The 13362-nt window shown below is 34.6% G+C and overlaps 2 protein-coding genes across 2 annotated transcripts in view; both read right to left on the bottom strand.

Annotated features, from left to right (window-relative positions):
- Positions 1-3036: 3036 nt before the first annotated feature.
- pygo1 (pygopus family PHD finger 1) lies at positions 3037-6931 on the bottom strand. The gene is made up of 3 exons (XM_026230507.1): positions 6669-6931; positions 5284-5369; positions 3037-4321 (listed from the first exon to the last, which is right to left on the bottom strand). Exons 1-3 carry the CDS (start codon positions 6715-6717, stop codon positions 3341-3343), a joined length of 1116 nt encoding a protein of 371 aa, XP_026086292.1. The 5' UTR covers positions 6718-6931; the 3' UTR covers positions 3037-3340.
- A 2812-nt stretch (positions 6932-9743) lies between these two features.
- Positions 9744-13362, bottom strand: part of LOC113061417 (protogenin A) — a 36645-nt gene continuing 33026 nt past the window's right edge. Inside the window, exons 16-19 of the mRNA XM_026230506.1 lie at positions 13214-13337; positions 12660-12798; positions 12406-12504; positions 9744-11654 (exon numbers count right to left, since the gene is read on the bottom strand). Of these exons, the coding sequence (XP_026086291.1) occupies positions 11271-11654; positions 12406-12504; positions 12660-12798; positions 13214-13337 (746 nt within the window). The 3' untranslated portion in view covers positions 9744-11270. The remainder of the gene's footprint in view (positions 11655-12405; positions 12505-12659; positions 12799-13213; positions 13338-13362) is intronic.

Here is a 13362-nt window from a genome sequence, read left to right as displayed (position 1 = left end):
AATTACATTAATTATATTCTTAAAATCATATTTTTAATATTCACTCAGGATCTTGTTTTGTGGTATTTGCATCTGAAACTAACAGCTGTAACAATAACCTCATTAAATAAAATATATGCTTCATGTGTTAACAGAATATGGACTTTTGGTGTCCTATTGAAAGAGTTACTTTACTTAAAGGGACAGTTCACCCAAAAATGTAAATGTGCTGAAAGTGTGTTCACTCTCAGACCATCCGAGATGTATATGAGTTTGTTTTTTCATCAGATTTGGAGAAATGTAGAATTGTATCACTTGCTCAGCACTGGATGCTCTGAAGTGAATGGGTGCCGTCAGAATGAGAGTCTAAACAGCTGATAAAAACATCACAATAATCCCCACCACTCCAGTCCATCAGTTTATGTCTTTAGAAGCCAAAAGCTGTGTCTTTGTAAGTACAGTAGCATCTGACGGCACCCATTCCCTGCAGAGGATCAATCAAATCTGTTCCCATGAAGAAACATGTTTTCAGTTTGAAAATCCAAATAATAAACAGTATTTTCTTTTTAAAAAATACATTATAAAATAACAATAGAGCGACCATTTATTAGAAGTTAAGTGTTAAGTGTGGTTATATTAACTGTATTTATAATTGCTGCTTAATATTAGAATAGTTTATATATGTATAAATTATAGTATATATATATATATGTGTGTGTGTGTTACATTACTGCTGGGAATAGCATGATCAAAAAAAATCCTTTATAAATAAATAATTCCGTGGGAACACTGCAATGTACAATTATCTATTTGTTTCAAATGGTGGTTTAGAATTAATGTGTTATATTCATTTCATTTGGAGTCTTTGTGGATAATGATTTGTTATTGTGAGAGATGTTAACATCATTCCATATAAAACAAACCAAAGCTGTGCAACACTTAATGACACAAATAAATGACACTGCATAGAGAAAAATCTTTTTAAAAGCAGTTTTATTAAAAGCAGTTTAAAGTGAGAATGAGTTGAATAAAATATTTGAATTATGGCTTTGCCCGAGGTTTCTCTATTAAACAATTCTTTTTCATAACGAAATATGAGTTACAACACACAAGACAACTTTCATTTACATTCAGTAAACTGTATGCGCTGTACCAGCTTGGTTTTGAGGATGCCACTGATGTATTAACTTCATATTGTTTGTTATTTACACTTTATGGGCTCCATACATTCATTGTTCTGTTATAAAATTAGTTGCACAAGTATTCTCACCTTATATTGATAAGTGTGTAAATGATTGACTGCACAATGCAATCAGCTCAGGATCCAAATATCATATTTAGAAAAATAAAAACATGTAAGGCACCAGGGTTCAACAGTCAGATGTGGCCAATTATTCAATAACTTTCATTATTTTATCCTTCAGACACATCATCAGTAACATGAACACAGTCATGAATTTGTCACAACAGTTTTTTTGCGATTGGTTGTCAATGTTATATAACAGTGAGTAAACGCTCAAGTGTACTCAATGCAATGACATCTTCAGAGCAAAACGTGTGGAAACATCTGGAAAATCAAAGTGCAGAGAGCAAGACATGAAGTTTACATTCACGACGCCACAGTGTTTCTCAATGGAAGGAGCAACACACACAAAACTATAGAGAACAAGAGCAAATCCAAGCTGAATCGACATGAATGCAGCTGGATTTGACAAAAAAAAAAAAAAAAAAAAAATTAAGTAATGCATTTGAGATGATAAATGGATGAATCTAAAAAAAAACACATTCAGGTAATGCATCCAGAATTATTATTATATATTTTTTTAAATAATTAACATTATTCTCAATGGTGATTCTCATTATACATTCATTTTCAATTAAACTTAATTGTATTTTATCCCCTGATAGATATATAAAATATATATATATTTTTATAAAAGTAGTATTTATTTATTTTGCTTTGGAGATTTATTATATATATATATATATATATATATATATATATAACTCTATGTGCTTTTTCATGCATCATGCCCAGAAATAGGGCCTTCAAGCAACAAACCTCCTCAATCTCGGCCCAAAAAAACCAAAACTCAAATCAATCCAGTAAAGAAAGCTGTCGGACAACAAAACTTACAAAAGTATCAAGTGCATCCAAAGTTTCAACTTGTTCTCCGGCTCTTTAAATTCAAGATTTTCACTTCATTTGATCATAAAACAATCAATGAGCCAATGTTTGAAAAAGAGTTATGAGAGGAACAAAATGCAATACAGCTCACTAAGACTAAACGGGATGCTGCTAGTACCCTCGACAGTTACACAAGACACATGATGATGATACTCATCAGAAAATATGCTACAGCTACATTCAATGGGAAAGGCCCAGTCATGTGAACTATTAATGATCAGCATCAACAAAACACTCTCAGCTCTTATCAATCGAATGTCCGTAAAGGTTTCAGAGGAGGTTTTATTACTGATTTGACAGATCGAACACCGTTCTGGATACAGAAAATGAAAAGATTGTGTTACTCTGAAACCTGGATACTGTCAGATAGAGTTACAGCTGTAATGTGGGAATGAATTAATAAAAACAGAGTGACTGCTGTTTTATGGATCGATCAAAGAAAGATATCGGACCCCGACCAACTACTTCTAAATAAACACTTTGAGAAAGGGTCGGTTCTGATCAAATTTGTAAAAATGAAGAAAAGAAGGGCGCTTTCATAAGCACAGACACACCTCCAGATTTAAAGACATTACATTAGAGATCTAAACATGGAATAAAACAAACACACTACCGTACACAAGTCTGGGGATGGTAAGATTTTTATTATTATTAATTTTTTTATAAAATTATGTTTTTATTTAGCAAAGATGCGTTAAATTGATCAAACGTGATGCTAGAGATGCTAATAATAATTAAAAATGTTTCTTAAGCAGCAAATCAGCACATTAGAATGATTTCTGAAGATCACGTGGCACTGAAGACTGGAGGAATGATGCTGAAAATTCAGCTTTGCATCACGGAAATAAATTACATTTTACAATATATTAACAATATATTAACTTATTTTAAATTACAATAATATTTCACAGTTTTTACTGTATTTTTGATCAAATAAGTGCAGCTTCGGTGAGCAGAAGAGACTAAATAAATAAAAAAATCTTACCGACTCCAAACTTTTCAAAAGTAGTGTGCGTTCAAAAAATGATTTCTAATCACTCACTCACCCTCACTTTCTCCTTTCTCCAAAAAAAAACACATTTTCAACACTATTAAAAGCATTCCAGGTGAGTCGAAACCAAAGGATGCTCCAGTAAAACTTTGGAACTCAATTAGAGTAGGGACTTTGACACTTCAGTGGCTCTCAGTGTCAGTCGCGCTCGTGATTGTCCCTGACGCCTCTCGTGTTTTTAGCAGCTGCGCTCCTTTGTCCTCCATGCAAGCATCGCAACCCCAAACCGCGGACGTCTCGGCCGTTAGCAGATTGTACGCCGTCTCCGTCATTCCAGTGCAAACTCTGTGGAACCATTTCTGACAGGATGCCTCGCACAGAATGGCCTCTTGGTCATCGTTCACTTCGCTCAGGCATATGCCACACGGATAGACGGGCTCGGACGAGGACGATGTGCTCCTTCTGTTCACAACTTTATTATTGCTCGAAACGCCGTTGTTGCCTGTGGGTCGTGGCGACTTCTTCATGGCTTCGTTGTTGGCGTGAAGGACGCCGTTGAGTTTTTCCGCTCCGCTCTTTGTCTTCAGCTCTGGCGCGTTGTCCTGAGTCTTGTTTTCTTCACAGTTTTGCGTGGTGCTTTTGTTCATGGCTTCACTCGGGTCCTGTTTGGGCGTTGGCGTAATGCACTGCATGAAGTTATTCTGTGGCTGAGAGAGATTCGGGCTCGGATTCCCCTCCGGACTGAAAACCAGTCCACCTGGACTAGCACTTTGCCTCAGATTTTGAAGACTGAGGTGCTCTCCTGGATTTGGTCTGAAGTGGATGTTGCTGCTAAACGGCTGCCCGTAATTTGGGTTTTCAGGGTGGCTGTAGTTAAATCCCGGCGTCCGGTTGTATCCCATGGGATTCTGGGGAAAAGGATGAGGCTGGTTTCGCATCTGGTAAGGAGCCCCGAATGGAGAAGGCATCCTGGGCGACATCCTCGGCGGCCCATAGCTGCTAAACCCTGGGTAATGTGAGTGGACAAAATAAGGGTTGGCAGGAGGAAGAGCCTTCAGGGATGGCGAGTTGTAATCGTCATCGAAAGGATTGGAGGCTATTAAGTGATCCGCGCTCGGGTTTGGAGGCGGCGCATATTCAGACAGAGGAGAGAAGGATGGCGCCTGGTGAGAAACAGAAACAGAAAACTCTGATTCTCCATAATTAGTCACTGTTCAAATATTTGAGGTCGGTGAGATTTGTTACAGTTTTTTTTTCTTCTGTTTACCAAGGCTTAATTTCTTTAATTAGAAATGCAACAAAAACAGATAAATATTATTGCAATTTTAAATAATGGTTTTCTATGTGAATATATACCGTATTTTTCGGACTATAAGTCGCACCGGAGTATAAGTCTCATTTATTTAGAACCAAGAGAAAACATTACCGTCTCCAGCCACTAGAGGGCGCTCTATGTCTTCTGTGCTGCTCAGTTCTCCTGTAGTCTACACTGAAGACATATAGCGCCCTCTCGCGGCTGGAGAAGGTAATGTTTTATATTGGTTCATGTCAAATTAATTTTGATAAATAAGTCGCACCTGACTATAAGTCGCAGGACCGGCCAAACTATGAAAAAAAGTGCGACTTATAGTCCGTAAAATATGTAATTAATTTCTGTGATCAAAGCCAAATTGTCAGCATCTTTACTCCAGTCTTCAGTGACACATGAGTGACACACATCAGTATAATATTCTGATTTGCTGCTTGAGAGACATTTCTGATTATTATTAATGTTGAAAACCATTCATATTTTGTGGTATATGCCATTCATAATACTTTTTTTTTTTTTAATTCTAAATATAAATCATTAGTAAGTTTATAAATGTCTTTACTGTCACTTTTGATCAATGCATCTTTGCTGAATGTGTTAATTTAATGACCCCAAACTTTTGAACAGTTGTGCATGTCTGAGTATTTTGCATAAACGTGTTATAAGCAACAATATTTAGTTAATATTGTTGGTTTCTGCTGCTTCTAATTGAAATGATGTTCAATCGAATATTGTGATTCATATGCAATGTCAATGGAGAAAATAAAAAAGGGAAATAGCTCAGGAACCAAAGCAGCTGTAAATTTCATAGCGTACCTGTGTGCTCGACCTGCGTCTCTTTTTCTCTGGGCTTCCCAACAGCAGCCCAGGACCGCCTAAAATATCCAGCCCCCCGTCACCTCCTGGAAAACCACAAACTGAGTTCAACTTAAACTGATCATCCAAAATACATGTGGTCGATCTGAAACATGACATGCTTAAAGCACTGATGTGCATGTAAGCTGTTAATATCAACGCCTTGAGATGCTTTCTTACTGAAACAGGAAGTTTAGGTTGGACATATAGAAGATCTCGTTTCCATTTTTAGTAAAGCCGATAGAATTTAGATTACATCACATTGTGCATTAAATCATTTGGTATATTTTCATAAGACTGCACATTTTAAAAGTGCATATTTTAAAACACTAGCATACAGAAGAAGAAGCTCAAAGCTAATAAACATTAAATTTACGAACTTGATGCTGAAAGGTGCAAGTTGCAATCTGTATTACATTAGCAGATTACAACAATCATATACAATTCAGTGTTTAATTATATCATATATAGATTATTATAGAATAATTGAATACAGAAATTGGATGAGATATTCAGAAAATAAGCCATAATAAAACATTTTTTTAAATAAAATCATATACGTTAAATTGATCAAAAGTGATGCTAGAGATGCTTATAAATGTAACAAATAATGAAACAAATGGTTTCCACAAAACTATGACTTTTAAGAATTTTATAATAATTAAAAATGTTTCTTTAAGCAGCAAACCTGCATATTAGAATGATTGGAGGAATGATGCTGAAAATTCAGCTTTGCATCACAGGAATAAATTACATTTTACAAAATATCAACTTGTAGAAAATTGTTGTTTTAATTTACAATAATATTTTACTGTTTTTGCTGTATTTTTGATCATAAAATGCAGCCTTGGTTTATTATAGTTAGCCTATGTAACTAAATATATAAATCAAATAAAATTGATTTTTTTTTTAATTAAAAATTATTGCTAACTATAATAGCCCAAGGCTGCAAAATATATGCAAAAAAATAAATCATATACATATAATGTTACATACATTTATTCATGTATTCTTTTTTTTTTATTTATTTGTCTTGTTCACTGTACCTTAACTTCAACTTTTGTGATTTTTAGTTTTTAAGGTTACATCATAAACATTTGACATTTAATGAATAAGCTAATAAAGTCCAAACTTCACCAAAACTCTGCAGAGAGTCGGATTCATCTGAAAGCGTTCACTTTGAGGCCTGACACGCTTTTCGTATCAAATGCGCTTCTGAATATATCGCTATCTACTTTTCTGTTCTTCACCAAAGGCCTGAAGGCCGCCGGACTGCTGCTGTCTCTCCGGTAATCACGAGCGACACCGAAATAAGTCTCTAAAAACACGGAGAAAATCTACGTTACCTCGGTTTCGTTTTAGAGAGAATGAATCTTTATCCTGCTCTGTGGACATTACAATCTCCCTCACATGACTCAAACGTACGGAAGGAACTGGAAAATGGTGTAACTTTGAATTCAGAAAGAGTGATTGTAGTCAACTCGTCTCGTTCTTCCTCTGTTTCGCTGCAATCACGGCGGCGGAGCTCCGTGCGCGACCGGGAAGCGGATTTACTGTTCCTCCTACTACGGTGAAGGCGACGCGATTAATATTCATGAGCTAAACCGTCGCCGTTTGAAGCGTACCAATGACGTCATCTGTTTAATATTGATGAGACAAAGACGGCAAAGATCTTAAAGAGGACGTCCTAAACATGAAGAACCAGAACGTCAGCACAGCCTAATTAATATTCGAAAGATAAGCTTTCGCCGTAGTAGTTTCGAGCAGGAAAGCTGCACCCGTGCGCACAGTTTGGGAGGAGTGGACACGACACCTTTGACTTGTTGTTTTACGGGGAGTTCACGGAAATGAACGACAGCTCCGCTTGCGTTTGTGGCACATTTCAGTGCGGAGTAGAAAGCGGCGCGGGAGGGGGATTGTGGGCGGAGCACGTGCTCGTCCGCGCGCAGAAACCCCTCTACATTTAAGCGCGTGCGTGTGTCTAAAGTGTTGCGTTTGATGTTAGGCGCGCCACCGAGCAGCTCGATGATAATAATGATGATTTGCTGATGTACTGTTATAATATTATAAAGTGCTGTCGTTTTAAAAGTTTTTATTTACTTTGTGCGGCGGCAGTTATATGCGCCTGCAACACAGGGCACAGGTGCAAAAAAAAAAAAAAATCTGAATTTATTTTTTATTTTAATTAATTTACTTTGCCTTTTTTCCCACTTTATTTATTATTATTATTCCATTATTCATATATATACACACACACACACACACACACACACACACACACACACACACACTAACTAAATTATCCTAAATGTTTTATTTTTTTACAATTATTTTACAGTAATATGCCACAAACTGTAATATGTTCATATTTATTTGTATATATAATATTAATTGTGTGTGTGTGCAGTATATATATATATATATATATATATATATATATATATATATATATATATATATATATATATATATATATATATATACTAATTCCTTAAGAGAAAAGAGACAAAAAAAATATTTTCTGCATTTTTATTTAAACTGGAAATCATTCTTTATAAACAATCTATTTGTGGTGGGGGTATACATCTTTGGCATAAACATTACACCATATTGCTGAACAGAAAAAAAAAAACTTTCAATAAACACATGGTGCATGTATTAGGAAAGTAAAGCAGAATACTGACATGGAATTTTATTTATTAAGAAATACATTCAGTTTTTAAGGCTTATAGACACATTTACTGCTGCAGTGTGATGGAAACCAAACCATCACTGCTTGAAGAGTTTACACTTTATTATTATTATTATATATATATATATATATATATATATATATATATATATATATATATATATATATATATATATATATATATATAAAAAACTTCAAAAGAAGAATACCAGAACTGAGTTCAAATGAAAATCAAGAATTCCTATCAGCAGTGAATAAATTGAGATGAATCTGGACTGATATTATTTCCTGAGTAAAATCACATATATTGGGTGGGTAAACGTGAGTTTTTACCTAACATGAATAGAGGTCATCTGTTCAATCAGCATATGCAGATGCTAAACATTTGACACTTTTTATGACGTTGCATTTCTAATGTGCAACATAAAGCTGAAGAAATCAGACAAAACTGCATGGAATCACACTTGCATACACAACGAAAACCCCAATGTGAAGTTAACAATTTAACACAACAAGCAATATTTTTCTAAAAACTAAAGCATATTAAAATGTATATCAAAAACATAAATCCCAGCATCAAATCTTGCTGAAAACAAGCCGAAGCTGGTCTGGAGACTTTTTAGCATGATCTTAATCAGACTGGAAAACCAGCGAAGACCAGCAGCTCTCGGCTGTTTTCTTCAGGGAAACCATATTTAGTCAGTACTTTCATAAAATCCAGGGTAAATTATTAATCCCCCACAAAAACAAAAACAATACAATAATTCTCCTCCAGTGAGAAAAGTTTTAAAGGGAAACAAAATGCATAAAATCCATCATCTTTGGTTCACTTGAAAGTCATAAAGGATTGAAAGCACCACCGTGTAACACTGTTTTTGGTTTCCTGATGTCCTTTCAGTAAGCAGATATCAAATCCACTCAGAAATAAAGCTTTGAAAAATGACAAAACATATGCAAAAGAATCCACATTAATGCTCTGTGCAACAGCGAACACAGTCTTTGGTTTCAGGCTGCTTGCTTCAAAAAGAAAACTTCAAAATTGATTGTGTCTCTCTGATTAAAAATACAGCGAGCAATTAGTTTCCCCTGATTGAGAAGAATTTCAGCTGCATGGAATATTAATATAATATAACATCTCTCTCTGTATATAATTCTCATGTACAGTAACATCCATGCTGAACTTGAAATACTAATGAGGGAAACTGATCACTGCGACATTTGATTTAAAGAGGTGACTCTCATAAAGCCGATCAAGAACATTTTACTCCAAATTTTTTTTTTAAGTTATATATTGCAGTTTCAATATTATTTTCATGACAATTAAACAATTCATTTTAAATCTACAAAATATAATATATTTTATATCATGACAATTATTTTATACCATGACAATTAAGTATTAATTTATGATTATTTACATCAAAAATATATTTTAGATTATATTTACTTTTTATATAATGAAAATGTCGAATAAGTAATAAATGTATGATTTACATCAAGAATATATTTTTATGACAATTAAGCAATGAATTTATGATGACTTGCATTCAAATACATTTTAATATAATGTGATATAAAATATAATATATATTATATTATGACAATTATTTTTATCACAACAAATAAGCAATTAATTTATGATATCATATGAAAAATATTTTTATATAATGTAATAAAAATTAGAATTTGGGCTGAAATGTGCTTAATTTTCATGAAAATAAAATAAGTTTTGATTTTCTTTATGCAAAATTGTACTTCTTGTTTTTTTTTTCTGTTGATTTTGGAGTGAAATGTAATAAGATATTCATGAGATTTTTAATATTTGCTTGTTTTTTCATCTCCACCTCATTTGGTCGCAGGTGTTCTTAAAAGCAGCTTTTTTTTCCGAACCGAACAGACGTTCGCTGGTCTCTGGGTGTAACATCTTTGGTTTAATTCACAGATAATCTCATTGTCATCTTATCATCCCAAAGACCAGCAAACCAGAAAGAAGAAATGAAAGAGCAAGCAGCTCTGCAGATGATGGTGTGTCACTTTGCACATTGAGCTGCGTGAAACTACAAACAACTCCAAACTAATCTGAAAGACAAGTGCTACACTCATGATCCTAAATCTAAATTAGCATCAACTATTTCAAAGCACTAAAGTAACTCAAATGCGTACTCAGTAGTACATATTCTGTATGTCGAGAAAAATAGATATCTTTGGAGGCAAAAAGGTATCATTCAGATTTGATGATTATTTCGGACTGCAATCAAATCAATCTCTTGCTCGTGTATCTGCAGCTCTTCACACGTTATTATAAGGCCATTATTTAAAGCTATCAGTTTTGACCAACTAAGAAGCACCCAGCATTTTTGTTTACTTTGTACTCAAAAAAAGAAATAAACTACGGAAAAAGAAATCCATCTCCACGACAGAGGTCACACACATACATTCAGTACGGGTCAACCGCCCGGAAAAAACCCTGTCCATCACACCATGTCACTGTACAAAACACATGGCTTTCAAAAGATCCCTGAGATAAAGAAAATCAGACACGACTACTGCTAAAAATTGAAAGGTAAATGAGGTAGTATAAAACAGGGACTATAAGAGCAAAAGTACACACATTCATACGACGAACCTGAGAAATCTAACGTGACCTGAAGTGGAGTCGCAAATAAATCATTCGTAAACATCACAGAGTAAAACATTCACCTGAAAGTTATTTAACGTTTATGAGCCTGAGGTAGGACAAGAATGTAATGAGCTGGGTAGCTCCGCCCACTCTGACATCCAATTGGTCCCAAGTCCTGCATATTAAACAATCACTTTGTTCTGATTGGCTGTGACTCAGCAGTATCATGACAAACTGCATCTCGCCGACTCAGGACGGGAAAAAATACAAAAACACACAAACTAATGTGAAAATAATGCTGTCGAGTGTATAAGGGGATATTAAATACTTAGTAGACAAACTGAGGTAGATTAGGAAGTCAACAGAGGTTTTCCGTTGTCTCTCTGTGAGGTTACGTCAGAAAGCGTGACATTCACATCACACGTTTTGGACGTTTTTTTTTTAACACATTCATGGTGGGTGAGATTCTAGTTTCTATCAGACACACAATCGTTTATAAAAAAACAACAAAAAAGGACAAAAACAAATACATTCACCGAGAAAGAGGGCGATGTGGACGTCTCGGGTCGTCCAGCACTGCTCAGTAGTTTGTTTAGGCAGCAGGGGGCGCCAGAGGGCATTCGCATTATTATTTTGCTAAACAGGATGTGTCTCCATCATTTCCTGTTCCTGAAGTGTTGTTTGCATCATTGGGATCATGTGGTGATGCAGCTCTTTCTCTGTAACCTCGTGGGTGGGCGTTTCGGCCGACGCTTCGCTCTCCTCTCCCTGCAGGGAGGACGGGCGACTACTGACACCCAGAGAGAGGTTGTTCGCCTCGATGTCATCGTGAGAGTAGCGTCCCGAGTCACCTGTCTCGTGGCTGCCCTCGCTGGAATGGGAGCCCTCGCTGTCGCCCCCCGGTGGCCCAAACAGGCCCTGCAGAGAGGACGGCGGGTGTTGAGGAGGGGTTTCCGTATAACACAGCAGGGTGGTGCCATGAAGATACGGATAAGAAGGACTGGAGACCCTCTTCACATCCTGATAGAGGCAGAAAACACCAGTAAACAGCAAAGAAAGAAAGGGTTTCTGAGCTAAAGAGACATACTTGAAAAATTTACTATATTCAACCCAGAAGCACAATGGAACCGATAAATTGTTTTAGTTTTCTTAAAAATGCAGAAAACAAACAAACAAACAAAAATGAATCCCATTTTATTTTATACCAATTTTATTTAAAAAAATTTGTGACATTAAGAAAAATTAAGTTAATTTCCTCCCAATTCTCATTATGTATTGTAAAAAAAATAAAAAATAAAATAAATTATATAAATAAGTTAAAATAAGACATTATTTTTAATAATATACTCTTATTAAAAATAAGAAATTATTTAAATATTTATGATTCATTAATATTTAATATTAATATTTATATACCATTTTAGTTTATTTATTATTTATATACCATAGTAGTAATAATTTTAGTATTACTCATAGTAGTCGTCATAGTAGTAAAAAACACATATTTATACATACTGGCAGTATTTACTACCTTTAATTTATTATAATTTCAAATAATAAAATAATAAATAGTGTTACTATGATAATGTTACATGAACATAATATATTATATTGTATCATTTAGAATATCGTACAAAATTAAAAGCATTGTTTTCAGTGTTTTTTTTTCCCCACACCCTGTTTTCTTAATGCCTTTTTATATTTCTTTTGCTAATGCTGTCAGCCGTCATGATGCTTTAATAACTCATTGAAAACTGTAACGGTTTCATACCTTGTTATCCCTCTTGAAGAAGTTCCATCTCTTTCTTCTCTTCTTCTCAACAGTGGGCTTCACTGGCCCATAGCTGTTAATGATCAGATTTGTTCCACCCTAAAGCAGGAAAAAAACAATCATCACAATATTGTTTTCACACAGGAAAAAATTGGATGAATAAAAAAAAATGTCATTTTATTTAATTTAAATAATGTATCTGTTTTTTTAACAAACACACACACACAAGGTACTTTTTGTCATTTTAAACAAACCTTTGCGTCGATGAAATGATCCCTCATCATGGGCATCATCACCTCCACACTCTCAGCTTGACTCTGATTGGCCAGACGGACAGAAGTGGGCGGAGTCTGTTCTACAGCTTGTCTGATGGATTTGCTATTGGAAGATTTCCTGTCACAAACAATGCAGGTCAGTAACAGAATCATCATGGAAACAATCAGTTAAATGAGATTTGAGAATGCATTTGTAATTATATATATATAATCTGACAATATGCAATAATAAAAAATACTTGCAGCAGTTTTTTTATGTATACTATGCATACTATGCATAAATTATAAAACTGGTAGTATTCATTAATATTTTGATTTATAAAATGCCTTTGTAAATTTTTTGTTATTTTGAATATTATTTCCATTTATATTTCTAATAAAATCTTTCTCTTTATAATATTTCTATTAAGCTTTATTTTATTTCAGTAAATGTAACTTCAACTTAAAAAAAAACAAAAATTATTTTTTAAGATTTGTATTTTTTTCTTTTATTTATTTCAGCTCTATTTCAATGACATAACTGAATTTCTAACCTGGTTTTCCTCCTGCAGGCCAGTATGAGGATGCAGATGATAATGCAGGTTAAAGCGATACACACCCCCACCACTATCCCCGTCATTGACCTCTGATCCAGGTGATAGAAACCACCAGAAAACACTGCGGATGGAGCACAAAAACAGTG

This window comes from Carassius auratus, chromosome 43, assembly GCF_003368295.1.
Source record: "Carassius auratus strain Wakin chromosome 43, ASM336829v1, whole genome shotgun sequence".
NCBI classification, from domain to species: Eukaryota; Metazoa; Chordata; class Actinopteri; order Cypriniformes; family Cyprinidae; genus Carassius; species Carassius auratus.
The sequence above is the reverse complement of the archived record's forward strand: the minus strand, read 5'-3'. Positions and strand labels throughout refer to the sequence as shown.